The following is a 14,170-nucleotide window of genomic DNA, read 5'->3' as shown; positions in this document are numbered from 1 at the left end:
TATGGATTAGTATTTTATAAAATTTATTAGGTCCAATTTTGCAACAAATATATGGTAGGTCCTTCACAAAAAAACTCATTTTGGGCACTCGGAAAATGAAAAATGATTTTTTCAGCCATTGAAAATGAAAACTTCCTTAGGCAACATTGTTTGTCATTCCAATATGCACCCTTGTGCACAATATGAGATCATTTGAACAAACTATGCCATGAATGTGGCCATAAGATTCATCATTTGGCTTGGAAGCCATTGATCTCCACACATGGTAGTTCGTTTTTTAGAACACTTTTTAAAAATAATTGATGTATTACAAGTTTATTATTTTTCGTAATAACTTGGTCACATTTAATGGCACAATTCGAAGGTTTTCCAATTTTTTTAATTTTTTTGAATTTTTTATTCCTGTTTGAAAATGCGGTCAAAACAATGGGCATGACCGTTAATAGCTAAGGGTCGAATCTTGCAAAAAATTTGAAGGATCTCTGATTAAGTAGATACTTATGTACCTAGAAATTATTTTTGAAAAAAATAAAGAGAAAAGTATGAGGCACCTGTAGTTCAAATTTGACCCGCTTTCTACCGAATCGGTGGAAATTTGTTTAAATGACCAAAAATAGCTAGAAGGATCGGAAATGCATAAAAATTGGTAATCATCCATAAAATGTGGTCTATACTAAGTGAAAATTTTAGTGATGCCAATTTGCAGAATAGTTTTGGTAGTTGCTTCACAAAACCCCCCTGTTTTAGCACTAAGAAATAATTTTATATTTTCGAACCAATCAAGAGGCAGCCCACGGATCGCCCCCCACTGTAGTTGATCTAAGCCGTCCACACCCTCCCTCAGTCCCTCGATCCAGCATCTCCTCCCTCAGTCCCTCGATCCAGATCCAAGTCCACATCGCCTCCGCCTCCCTCTCCCCGATCCAAATCGCCGCCGCCGCCCCTCTGCCACCCAACGCCATCCATCCTCCCTTCCTTTACCGGCGCCCCTTCCTCCCAACAACCTCTTTGCCCGCGGCCATGGCAAGGATCCGAAGCAGGTCAGCCGGCGGCGGCCATGGCGCATCTCTTCCTCACCCCATAGCCGTCAGCGGCCATGGCAGGTCACCAGAGACGGGCAGAGCGGGAGGGGTTCGCGCTGTCGGGACAGAACCCCCCCCCTCTCTCTCTGACGACGCGGCCGGTGCGGGAGGGCTTCAACTCTTCTCAGGCGGGGCGTCCGTCGTCAAGGGGCACTAGTGGATGTGCGGGCGCCACGTGATGCGTCACTTTGAAGGGACTGCCACAGCCTTCCCGCCGACTTGTCAGCACCCAGCCCTCTTCCTTCCTTCTCCTCACGGCACGGCGCTGGCCTTTCCAAGTCGTTCTGTTGCGTGTGGAGTTCCTCTGCTCATGCTTTGGCTGATGTTTGTCATGGTGTGCAGGGCGAAGAAGGCGAATAAGGGGAGGTCGCCGCCGGCGGAGGAGATGGAGGCCTTCTTTGCCGCGGCGGGGGGCGACGTCACGCGACGCTTTATTGCCAAGTGAGTACCGTGCATGCATGGGTTAGGCTTGGCAACAGCTTCATCCTACTAGTCCTATGCTCTTGAGGAAAAGCTGCTGCGGATTTATATGGGAGTAGCTTAGCAATGCATGCGTAGCAGTGGGCCTGTAAATTCTGCTCAAGGAGCCTCTGGTGAATATCTCGGCTGTCAGTCAGTTTGGTGTTGCACACAGCACACGCACACTCACACAGTAAAGAAAAAAACGCCAAGCATGTGCTTTTCCCTCCAATTCTCTGTCGCCGTTTTTCTTTTTCTCTTGATTGAAAAGGCCAGCTGCTGGTGCTAGTATATGAAGTAATTTGAACAAAATCAAATCACCACACATATAGACTGTTCTGAGCACCCCCCCCCCCCCCCCCCGAAAAAGTAATTTTTGGGATCTTGGTCTTTTGTAAAAAAAACTGAATGGATTGGGAGATTTCTCAACAGCAAAGGGAAAAATGGTTCCAACTTAATTTTTGTATCTCTCAAATTAGCTCAAGCAATTATATTTCCAGAAACAAAAAGTGAAGTTGGCAGAGCAGTACTATTCCTATTCTTTTCTAACGTTTGGATCTTGTGCTTTGGATTGAAGGTACAACTATGACGTCGTCGCAGACGCTCCCATGGATGGGCATCGGCAAGCTCCCATGCTGAGATCGACAAGCTCGACCTCGGCATCGGCAAGTACAACGAGACTTGTCGCAGCATCGTCACCAAGCACGTCGCCGAGTGGGAGGCCGTTGTCATGCGCATGGGGAGGTGGATCGACTACAAGGCCGACTTGCAAGGGGAGGTGGTCCATCGCCTTGGCCGTCCTCACTGTCGGCTTCTCTCCTCTAAGTTATCCCACTGATTCCTCCCCTCTGCTCATCTCCCATGCTCTATGTGGTAAATCTTATGATGGCCTTGGCGCCATGGAAATTTCTGCTTTGGCCATAAGATCTTGGACTTGCTGTCATCTTGGATTGATTATAAGCTTGTTGTTGTCTTGGCTTCTTAGAACTAAGAATAGTAACCCTCCAAAGTGATAATATTCAGAAGGTCGTTGCACATTTAGCTCTGAAGAATTGTTCTACTCACAATTTATATCAAACTTCTTACACATTCAGATCAGCTAGTACCAGGAGCTAGTAGTTGAGAGCTCGAGTTGTTGCACAATGGAAAGAACTTCGAATCAATTTGGTAGTCCTAGTGCTGGCTGCTGCTACTATAATTCTGGATACGATGATAATTACTTTATGTAATTATTAAGCTCATGAGGTGATGACGATAAACTAGGATACGTATTGAAGTGTATGTATTACATGGTTCATACTAGGTCATTGCAATTTTTGTTTGTTTGGTATACATTTATTAATGAGGCTGCTAAAATAAAAATGTTGGGTGCTTTCATTGCCTGCATGTTCAGTTAAGTGAGAGCCAGCTACCTGCAAGGTTGTTTGCAGGTCTAATGATGTGTGAAGAGCAGGCTTGCAATGTCTGTCTTTTCTCATACTGCTCCAAACGTAACTATGGCCTTCTCACGAGGGGATTCTATGGCCTGTCCCCATCTCTCTTTGTAGGTAAAGATGTTAATTTAGGTCCAGATGGGTGTCTGCGCAATTTAGCCTTTTTGTTTCCTGTGTCCCTAGTTTAGGTGTGTGTTCAAGCAAAATAGGTGGGCGTTGATGTTGTTATTGTGTCCTGGAGCCTTGAGTAAAATTCACGGATGCAATGCTTGTCATTCTCATACTGCTCCAAAGAGTAACCGTGGCCTTCTCATGGAGAGTATGATGCCTTGTGTAGGTAATTAGTATTATGTCCATGTTGTTGTTGGCTAGATGGTAATGGCTCATCAGAATATACACACATGAGTGTATCATGTAACAATTGGCAGTCACCAGAATATATACACATTAAATCTATTGTTCTGTTTTATCATTGTGCTGCATATGTTTCTAACTCCACTATTTCTGTTTTTCTTTATCACCTTATCCAACATTATAGATTCCTGTATTGATGCATGCCAACTATGAATATGATCTTGCATTAAGCTTTAGCTGGTTGTTAATTATGTTGTGCTAGCTATTGTCTAACCATGGCCTGCGGTGGCTGGGTGTTTCTTTTGGGCGCAGGTGACTTGTACACGAAGCTGTACGACTAGCTAGGTGTTTCTTTTGGGTCTGTCCAGCACGTGTTCGAGTTCACTTGCGATGGGATTTTGCCTAATAGGTGTTTGTGGTAATATCCGTATATGTATTCCAGATCATTTACATTACCAATGATATATTTCTGTAATAGTGAAGAAATACCTTCTTCAGTTGCATTCCTTGACTTCGTAGATCAGTGGAATCATCATGAGTAGTATACAACCTGAGATGTCCGATTGTATACAAACTGCACCTTGAAATTAATATGTTCCAGGTTGTGTCTTTGATTGTAAATGTTTATTCACTATAAACTCTTCTATCTGTGATAAGTACAACTAGAAGAATTTGTCCCATGTAAAATTCTGTAATCCCTATTAGCTGAAACTTGAGCATTACAAAGTTTCATTTCTAAGTTCAGTTTGTTGATAAGCCATCCTCTTCCTGTTTCTGGAATTAGCGTGCATACACAACCCTTCATGAAAATAAACTACATGCGATATACTCAAATAGCACTAGGGTCTGGGACTATTTTATGGTGTTGTGGATATACTTTGTGATTTACAGTTACTCTCTGGTGTCATATTATGGTCTAATATGTTTTGTTTTGACTCTTTGTTTGTTGCCAGGAAAGTGGTGAGGAGATGTTGACGGTGCCTACTTACTTGGCTGCTATGGTGATGCATGTACCGGTGAAGCAAGCACACATGCAAGGCTGGCCCCATGTATCTTCCTTGGCTGTGAATATCATCTACAGGTACGAAAAATGTCCCACCTCTCTGTCGTTTTGCTCCTCCTCTCCTTGCATCCGAGGAAATTGGTGCTTTATATGCTATTGATTCGTTAACACCAAGTCCAAACTGTTGCTTTGATTTTTCCTGTTACTTAGGATAGCAGTATGACCAGGACAAGCTACAAGCTCCCAGCGCGTGTGATCCAGGGTGCTAGGGCCAACCTGTTACGGAAGACGGCCATGCTCACGAGCCCCTTTGGATCAAAATAGGTATTCCTTTCTGCCTCTTTTTGGATTCACTCATATTTTGCCTCGTGGATTGATGGATTAGTCCTATGGTACTGTAATTGTAAAGTCTGGTCCTCATTTACTTTCTGTAACTGATTGCCTCTGTCTAAATTTCGAATGCATGCTAGCTAAGGCTTTATCTAGCCCTTGGTGTTGATTGAGCGTTTGCTCCTCTAATGTTCATGAAGTCCATTGTTATATACCTCTCATTGTAGGATGGCAAGTTGTGGCAGCTGGAGCATGTCTTGTAAGAGAGAGCAATGAAATCCCTCTTGTATATTCTGTAAAAAGGCTGTTCCGTAAAAAAATACATTGTACTATTATGATAGTAGAAGATGTGCCATCATTTTCTTTATTGTATATTCCCTCTATTCCTGCTATATTTCAGTGTAGGGAAATGTATTCCTGAGATGATTTTTTGTGTTATGTAAACCTGGGAGATGTGTTATGTGATGTGATATGATGGTTGACTTGAATTTGACCTGGAGTTTTCCTAATTTGAATGAAATAATGTTGTATGTATGTGTGATTGGGCTAAATTCGGCTTGGGTCTCAACATTAAAAGGCTGGTCGAAACTGGACAAATAATTGGGCCAAAAAAGGCCACATCCCAACAAGCATCGAACAATTTCAAAAAGGTTTGAGGGCCAAAAAAATTGCATGAATCTCAAAAACTAAAAAGGCCAAATTGTTGGGCTAGGCCAATGTAGCTGACCAAAATTAAAAGGAAAAAATAATCATAAATGGGCTGAATTGTTGGGCTAGGCCCATGTAGAAAACCGAATTGGACCGGGCTGAATCTTGTGCCACATCAGCTTGCCACGCTGGATGCCTACGTGGCCTGGGGAGGTTGCTAGTGACCAAAACGCCAGAGTGGACATATTTTGGTCATAAATGTCTTCGACCATTCCAGAAGAAAGGTCGCTATAGTCGGTTTACGACCGCCAGCTTTTGACCTTCTCTCTTTGGTCACAAAAAGGTCGCAAATGAAAAACCATGACCTTTCAGTGACCAATAGTGGTGGTCACAAGTTGACATATTTCTTGTAGTGCGTGCTGGACCTGTTCGGACACGCATCTGGCCTCCGGATAAACCTGCAGAAGAGTGCGGCCTTGCCAATTAGGTGCACGCAGGAGCATATGCAGACGGTGACAGGGCTGCTGGGCTGCACGGGTGGCTCTTTTCCTTGCCAGTATCCCGGCCTCCCGCTCTCGATAAGGAAGCAGACGGCTGCACAGTTCCAAGAGATGGTCGACCAGATTGCAGCGTGTCTGCCGACCTGGAAAGCCGCGACGCTGCCCAAGAGCAGCCGCCTTCTGCTGGTCCAGTCTGTCCTGAGTGCTATCCCAGTTCACTCCATGCTTGCAATGGGGTTGCCGCCGAAGACCATGAAGGCGATGATCAAAATCTATAGGGGTTTCCCATGGTGTGGAAAGGAAGAAGCAGGTGGTGGCAAGTGTGCCGTGGCATGGGAATCATTGAGTAGACCGAGGTAGGCAGAAGGACTTGGAGTTCCAACCCTGCGATGGATGAACATCGCCTTGCAAACCAAGTGGCTCTGGCTACAGCGTATTGATCACTCTAGGCCATGGGTGGAATTCAAGCTGAACATACCGGAGGAGGCCAGAGGGCTCTTTCGGGCAGCTGCGAGGATGACCATTGGTGATGGACGTACCGCCCTTTTCTGGGAGGACCGATGGCTGATAGGATACCACATACAGGAGCTCACGCCATCCGTATATGACAGAATATCTAAACGGACGAGGAAATCCCGAACGGTGGTGGTTGCCCTAACTAATGCAACTTGGGCCCGGGACATCGGCCCGGACATGGACGAGCACGCGCTAGCACAGTTCCTTGGCCTTTGGCCCAAGGTGGAAAGCGTCGCACTATTGGAACACACGCCAGACAAGTTGACGTGGTCATGGGAGAAGAACGGAGCCTTCTCGGCGCGATCGTGCTACACGGCAGGATTTGCAACGCTTCAGGTCTCCCCCACAGCAGTTTTCACATGGTCATCGCATGCACCCCTGCGCTGTCGATTTTTTGCATGGCTGGCCCTTCAAAATCGGGTGTGGACCTCGGATAGATTGGCGAGAAGAGGCCTCCCACATCAGGAACGCTGCCCATTTTGCGACTAGGACGATGAAACTATTAACCACCTCCTCATCCGGTGTGTGTTTGCTAGAGAAACCTGGGACGCGGTCTGCCAGGCGACTGGCATCATTGGCGAGGCCCCAACAGCAGCGGATGATCTTCTGTCCTGGACTACTAGACCTGTGTTGGCCGGGCGGCATGCCAAATCATTGCGTGCACCACATCTCCCGATCATGTGGGAATTGTGGAAACACAGGAATTCTACTGTGTTCGAGGGGAAGACACCGGACGTGCAGGCACTTCTGCGGAGGATCGCCGCTGAGTGCGCGGTGTGGATGAAGGCAGGGATCATTCATAGCGACTTAGAGCCCTGGATGGCTGGGATAGGTGTGTGGGCAGATAGGGAGTAGTCCATGTTTTTCCTTTTCTTGATGGGTGGAGTGCGATTGTGGATGTAACGCGAACTATGTAAATTGTGGATGGGGTTTCTTCACCCCTCTCCTTCTTCAATATATGATACGCACACTCGTGCGTATTCAAGAAAAAAAGATATTTTGGTTTATTTCTTTATTGAGGGCTTCATGCATGTCAGCTGCAACCCGCTTCATTCGGCCACTCTCTTGGGTCTTGCTTATTGCTGGGCCAAGACCTAGAGATGGCCCTTGCTTCTTTTCAGGTAGAGAACCTACCGGTAGAAGGAAATGTAGTGTTTTTTTTTCTTTTCCATTAGTGTCCATAATCATATTCCTCTTCACTTCTTTTCCTCATGGCGTCGTGTATGGATCGAGACCCTGCAGCAGTGGCACATCGTAGGATGAAACACAGCGGATCCGTTTTCAAATATGCACCTCTCGAACTCTGTTCCCAATGATGTCGTATGTGGATCGAGAAACTATAGCCAGACGGCAGCGGAACAACACACCAGCATGACGTGTGCTATAAGATCCTGGTGCACCGAAGCCATTTGCTAAATGAAATTTATGTCCTACTACCTCCGTCCTGATTTATTGGTCCCATTCGCATTTTGTGCTTAATTTTGACCTTAAATTTAACTAATAAAATGTTAAAGCATGAAATAAAAAAAATCACTACAAACTATATTCAAATACGAATCAAATGATATGATTTTCTATGACATGCATTATTATTTTCTTAATTAAGTCTATCGTGAAAGTTTGGTGTAAAATACTAACAGGACCAATAAACTTGCAGATGGATGGAGTAGTTAGTACTAATACATTGTTATTTACTCAAACACGGTATTATCATATAAACTAAATCAATACAACATTATAATGTTAAACTGTGACATGGAGAACAGAGTAAGGAAAGGCGGTTTATCGCCCGCCCTGCACGGCCATATGTACTGTCAGATTGGTTTACTTTAGGCTGGCCATAGTGGAGGTAACATAACCGGTAACATGTATTTGGGACTAGCAAACATGCTTAATTATGTGGCACACAATTAAAGAAGAGAGAGGGTTAGAGTAACATAGGTAGATACCATATCATGTTAAATGCTAAACTATTTTGTGTCATGCATGGCAATAAATATGGTCAGCTATGATACTATTTTATGATAGTATGCACTATGGAGGTAGTATCATATACTAGTATCATATGCATGATACTAGTATATGATACTTCTCACTATGAGTAGCCTTAGGCTAGTTGTAATGGGGAGTATCATATAGTAGTATCATGCATATGATACTACATCCGTAATGCATAGTATCATGTGTTGGTATCATAGATGACTACATTTATTGCCATGCATGACACAAAATAACACATCATTTAATATGATACGTTATCATAAGAGCATGATTAATAAGAAAGCCGTTGCTGGCTATATATGAGTGCCATGTCACATAAAGCCTTCATAAAAGCCCACCAGTACAACAGATTAGCTATAGTCTAGCTATTGGTATTTAATGTTTGCAAGTGGGGAAAGGCAAAGAGAGACATGTGATTGGTGAGAAGAGAGGAATGTCGGCTCACAAGACTGTTTGCAGAATTCTTTTTCTTGTTTCTTGTGCTAGAGTCGGTGCTAGCTGAATCGCCCGCCTCCTTCTCTTTCCTCCATTCTCTCTCCTCCAGCAATGACTTTGATGACGTGGAACAGCATATAGCCAGCTGACTACGACTTATTGTACTTGCTCTAATATGATACTCAAGCCTCTCTTTCTTCATTTATTTCTATGCCACATCATCAAAATAGCTTAGTTGGCATGCACGATACTACCTATGATACTCCCATTACGGGCAGCCTTAGTAATCAAGCACACCATCGTAAATGCACTCAATTCCATGACCGGTCACTTTATTAATTTGTTGTGCATACGCCATGGGTTCCCATCCCCACACCCACACACACCCACACCCACACCCACACACACACACACACACACGAAAAAAAGCCTTCGTATTATCTCATGGAGGAGGTGGTGGCGGATGAGGAGGAGGATGAAGAGGAGCAGGTGGGGCAGGAGGAGGAGGAGAAGGAAGAGGGGGAGCAGCTGTCGAAAGCAGAGCCCGTGAAGAAGGAGGTAGCGGAGCCAGAGGGGAGTAGGTGGAGGTGTGGCTGTCTGCGGGCTTCGCCGTGGCGGATGCCAAGATGGAGTACGAGGCTGCCCAAGCGATGGAGATGGTAGAACAGACCGCCGTCCATGAGTCCATCTAGGACGAGGTCTATGTCGAGGCTAACCGACAGTTCATCGGAATAAAACAGGCGGCGATGGAAGCACTGTTCATCGAATTGGACGGGAAGGCGGAGGTGGAGGAGGGGCCAGAGTCTTCACAGGCGCAGGAGCTACCGCACTTTCCCATCTACCTAGCCCCAGGCAAGGAGACCGTCAACATCTCCAACAATAGTTCTTTTAGCTATGTACGTAGTACATAGGTTTTTATTTACATGGCTGTGCTATTTGGGTACGGAGGTACGAAATTTGAGTTTTATGATTGTGGCGGACATTTTTGCTGTGTTGTCCGGTCACTGTCCGCGGACGCGTCCGCGGGTGTTTTGGGGCCTGCTTAGTGTGTTTGTGGTTGGAGATGCTCTAATGACGCATCCATCGGTAGTAGTAAATCATCATGAGACATGCTGCTACATTGACGGATGAGGCACTTACCATTAATAAAAAGCCGAGTGGACTATGGCACTGAATACTTGCACAGAGGCAAATTAACATCTATTCACTCCAGGTGAACCAAGGGGACAGTGACATTTGGTGCTGAATTACAAGTCTCCCAAGTGCACATTTTTGCTCTGTGGTAATTTAGAATGTGTATTTGTAAAACAACTGAAAATATATTAACTAAGAATATATTTATATATGCATTTAGATCAAATATCGTCCGGTTTTGTACCAACTTAGTTCCATTGATATATTACTAGAGTTAACGTGGAACGATCAATTTCGTTTCTGAAGGTGGTGCACACATCCACGTGAACGAAAAAGACAGGCAAGGGTATCTTGTGAGGAAACAAGAGATAGTGTTCCTTTGTTTTCTCTTAGAACAAGACTGGCAATGGCGTTCCCCACAAATAAATTGTAACAACAAGAACAACAACAACAACAATAATGACTATAATAGTAACGACGACCAAGAAGATGATGGACATAAAGGTCTTAACATGAACATGTGTCCTTTTGTGTTTTTGAGTTGCTAGAATCGTGGGATCACCTTCGGATAAAACATGCATGATGTACAAATAAAAATTCGAAATGTAGCTCTGAATATGGTACCAATGAATGTTAAGCTGTGATATTGGGACCAAATAAGGCAAGGTAGATGATCCCCAGTCATGCATGACCACATGCACAACTAGATTGATATAGTTCACTTGTCGAGCTCATCATAATTAATGCACTCAACTACCGAAATCACTGATTAAAGAGTACTCTTTGTAAATGTCACTCACACCTTCCCATAGTGCAACATGTGTTGAACTGCATGTGCGCCACTTGTCGCAACCTGGGATTTTTCCTTTTTCGTAGATTTTTTATTCAAAATGTTTTATCTCTCAACCATGTGTCCAAATACTGAACCATTTCACCATTGGATTCCTCGCGTCGAGATCTTCAAAACTAGATCGTATGTTGATAGGTTTCGACGAACTTTTTTTCACGAAAAAATCGGACGAAAAAAACCCGAACCGAGAGCACGGTTTTCCCTTTCCAAGAGCATGACCAAGCTTCTCGCGGAAGCAAATCCGCACCTCCACGAGAACTAAATTAGTGCCTCTCGTGGAAGGAAAAGAACATATTTTGTCTTTTTCTGAGAGGCACGGCCGTTCTTGTCGTGGAAGCAAATCCGTGCCTCCACGAGAAGTAAATTAGTGCCTCTCATGGTCGAAAAAATCCAAGATTTTTCCCTCTCGCATAAGCAAATTCTTGACTCCACGAGAAGTAAATCAGTACCTCTTGTGGATGGAAAAAACATTTTTTTCCCTTTTCCAAGATGCACGGCTGTGCTTCTATTGGAAGCAAATCCGGTTTCCGCTTTGAAGCTGAGCTATTGGATTCGGTAGGCCAGAGCGTATTTTGGGTAAAAATGATGATGTACGTATATGCACAGTTCAATGGTCGTGCTCACCATCATAGATGCACTCAACTACTCCATGGTCGGCCACTATATGACTGCGTACATGTCTTAGTCTCATAGTTAATCTGCTGTGTACACGCTAATCAACCACATTCCACCGCTAGAACGCCTGGATGTAGTGCTTGGTCCATCCATCGGCCCAACCAAACGGTAACAACCAACCATCTCCTAAATGCATTAACACCCATAAATCAATTCCAACATCCAACAACCTAAATTCATGCATTTGCTCGCATCAATTGAATTGGCACACGTAGACACAATACTTGACACCAAGAAAGTACACTGTTTATTCCGAATGGAATCCCGTGATGGTAAGAAGCCCTATTTAAGCCCATGCATCCCCACGAAACTCCTCACCATTACAATCACTTAGCAAATCTAGCTATCCCATCATCTCTGCCTGAGCTCACTACCACTACTATTGCTAGCTTGATCGAGATGGCCCGTTCTGCTGTTGCTCAGGTCGTGCTCGTCGCCGTGGTGGCCGCTATGCTCCTCGCAGTCACGGAGGCGGCTGTATCGTGCGGTCAGGTGAGCTCTGCCTTGAGCCCCTGCATCTCCTATGCACGCGGCAACGGCGCCAGCCCATCTGCGGCCTGCTGCAGCGGCGTTAGGAGTCTAGCCAGCTCAGCCCGGAGCACCGCTGACAAGCAAGCGGCGTGCAAGTGCATCAAGAGCGCTGCTGCTGGGCTCAACGCTGGCAAGGCCGCCGGCATCCCCACAAAGTGCGGCGTTAGCGTCCCCTACGCCATCAGCTCTTCGGTCGACTGCTCTAAGATTCGCTGATCGAGCACTTGCTGCCATCGTTGTTGCTATCGTACGTCCCCTACGCCATCGTTGCTGGATCTACGCTTAGTACGTTGAGGTCACATACACGCACACACACATATATTTATGAATAAATGCTCTCATATTATCTCACTGCGTGAGAGAGAGGACACGTACGTCCAAGCAGCTCTGCATGGCCGGCCACACTGTTGTATCGATGTTTGGTTGTTCCTCCACTCCCCGAGGTTGCTGTACTTTGTACCATGTGTACTTTTGATATATGGATTGTATACACAGCTGATCAGCTCTACTTGCGTGCGCATGTTATTCAGCACTTTTGATATATGCAAGACTGGCAAAGCATTCCATTCCAGTTTGTTGCTCCAAGCAAGACGTAGGAATGAACCCAACAATTTACTAGGAATGGAACTATGGCATTTCACTCATTTTGGTTCCTCAACAAAACACATCCTAAAACTGTTTGAGAACACACAGAATTCTAGTGAATGCAACCACCAACAAAAACTCCTACTGGCTTAATTATAAGAAATCCGAATATACTTAGAACTGCTTAAATCACCATCATCCAATACACTGCAATATACTTCTAGACAGATTAAGGTAAATTTCAAACAGTGTACATGAAAGATCATCCAGTGAGATGTCAAGTAATTAGACACTGGTTGTTAGCTTGTAGGGCCCAAAATTGGAATACTCTTGGTTGTGATAGTACGTACAATATACTTCATGTTTGTTATAAATTGATCGGAGAGTATGAATTTGTAATTATGGATCCAATCACAGTAATAAACCTGCGTTCTGACAGGGTACAACATAAGAAAGCTGAGTGGACTACGGCACTAAATACTTGCACAAATAGAAAGTTAATATCTACTTTTCGCTACAGGTGGACCATGCGAATAATAGAATTTTCTCCTTATTTACAGGAGATGCACGGATGGATATATTCTCTCCATGCTAATTTGAGTCAGGTGTTTGAATTTTTCCAAAAATATACTATACCTGAAATATATTTAAATATAAGCATTTATACTGAATGGCTTAAGTAACCGTGGGATGATCAATATTCTTTTTCTATGTTGTGTCCTCATACACATGAACAAAAACGACAATCATGGGTAACTTTTCAGGGAAAAAAAGATGATGCTTATTTAGTTTATGAAAAACAGTTTTGACGATGACTTTCCCCACGATGACGGTTGGTAAAGCCTTTAACTACAATATGTTGATTTTGTGTTTTTGAATTGACAGAATTGCAAGATCAGTTCAGGAAAGAAATAATGTGATGTGACCAAAATAAGCAAACATAACTTGCGGCAATAAACAATTTATTTTCATTTCCTGATTGAGAGATTTATTCACTGCCTGCATTGCAACTATAAATTGCACGGATTTTTCTTATTGTTTCAGGCATTTTAGATTGAATATTAAAAACTTTAATCAGACACTCTTTGAATATTACAAAATTGATTTCATTGTTAGTCTATGTTATCAATTACTTTTGCAGTTTTAGTAAATTTTAGTGATAGCCTTCAGCTTGGAGTACATGGACTAAATGCTTATGGTATAAAAAATAACAAGAAAGTTATGTTGTGTCACATTGAAAGTGGATAGTTGATCGTCAGCTGCTTGCCAATATCGCACAAGCACATAATTTCAGTCTTTTTCCATCAAAAACTGTACTCCCTCCGACCCATAATAAGTGTCGCATCTTTGAGCTAAGGTTTAACTAACCTTAATTTAAAGCTGCGACACTTGTTTTGGATCAGAGGCAGTAGAATTTTCCAAATCAGTTTGGTATCCGAATTTAGATAACTATCCAACTTCGGTAGGAAATATGAACTCCATATGTTTATTGAAGTTCAAATATATATATCTAATTTTATTCAAGTGATTTTAGTAAAAATGTGGCCAAAAATGTGTATCTCATAAATTATCTCAGTGCTAAAAGTTCTAAAATTTTAGAATTTTCCGAATACAGATTGGTATGTAAGTTTCAA

General features: G+C 43.7%; 1 protein-coding gene across 1 annotated transcript; it reads left to right on the top strand.

Moving 5' to 3' along the window:
• The first annotated feature begins 11,739 nt into the window (after positions 1-11,739).
• Positions 11,740-12,499, top strand: LOC123064634 (non-specific lipid-transfer protein 4.1). Its single transcript, XM_044488075.1, has one exon. The coding sequence runs from the start codon at positions 11,820-11,822 to the stop codon at positions 12,165-12,167; it is 348 nt and encodes a 115-aa protein (XP_044344010.1). The 5' UTR covers positions 11,740-11,819; the 3' UTR covers positions 12,168-12,499.
• The last annotated feature ends 1,671 nt before the right edge of the window (positions 12,500-14,170 follow it).

This window comes from Triticum aestivum, chromosome 3B (genome assembly GCF_018294505.1).
Source record: "Triticum aestivum cultivar Chinese Spring chromosome 3B, IWGSC CS RefSeq v2.1, whole genome shotgun sequence".
NCBI classification, from domain to species: Eukaryota; Viridiplantae; Streptophyta; class Magnoliopsida; order Poales; family Poaceae; genus Triticum; species Triticum aestivum.
The sequence above is the reverse complement of the archived record's forward strand: the minus strand, read 5'-3'. Positions and strand labels throughout refer to the sequence as shown.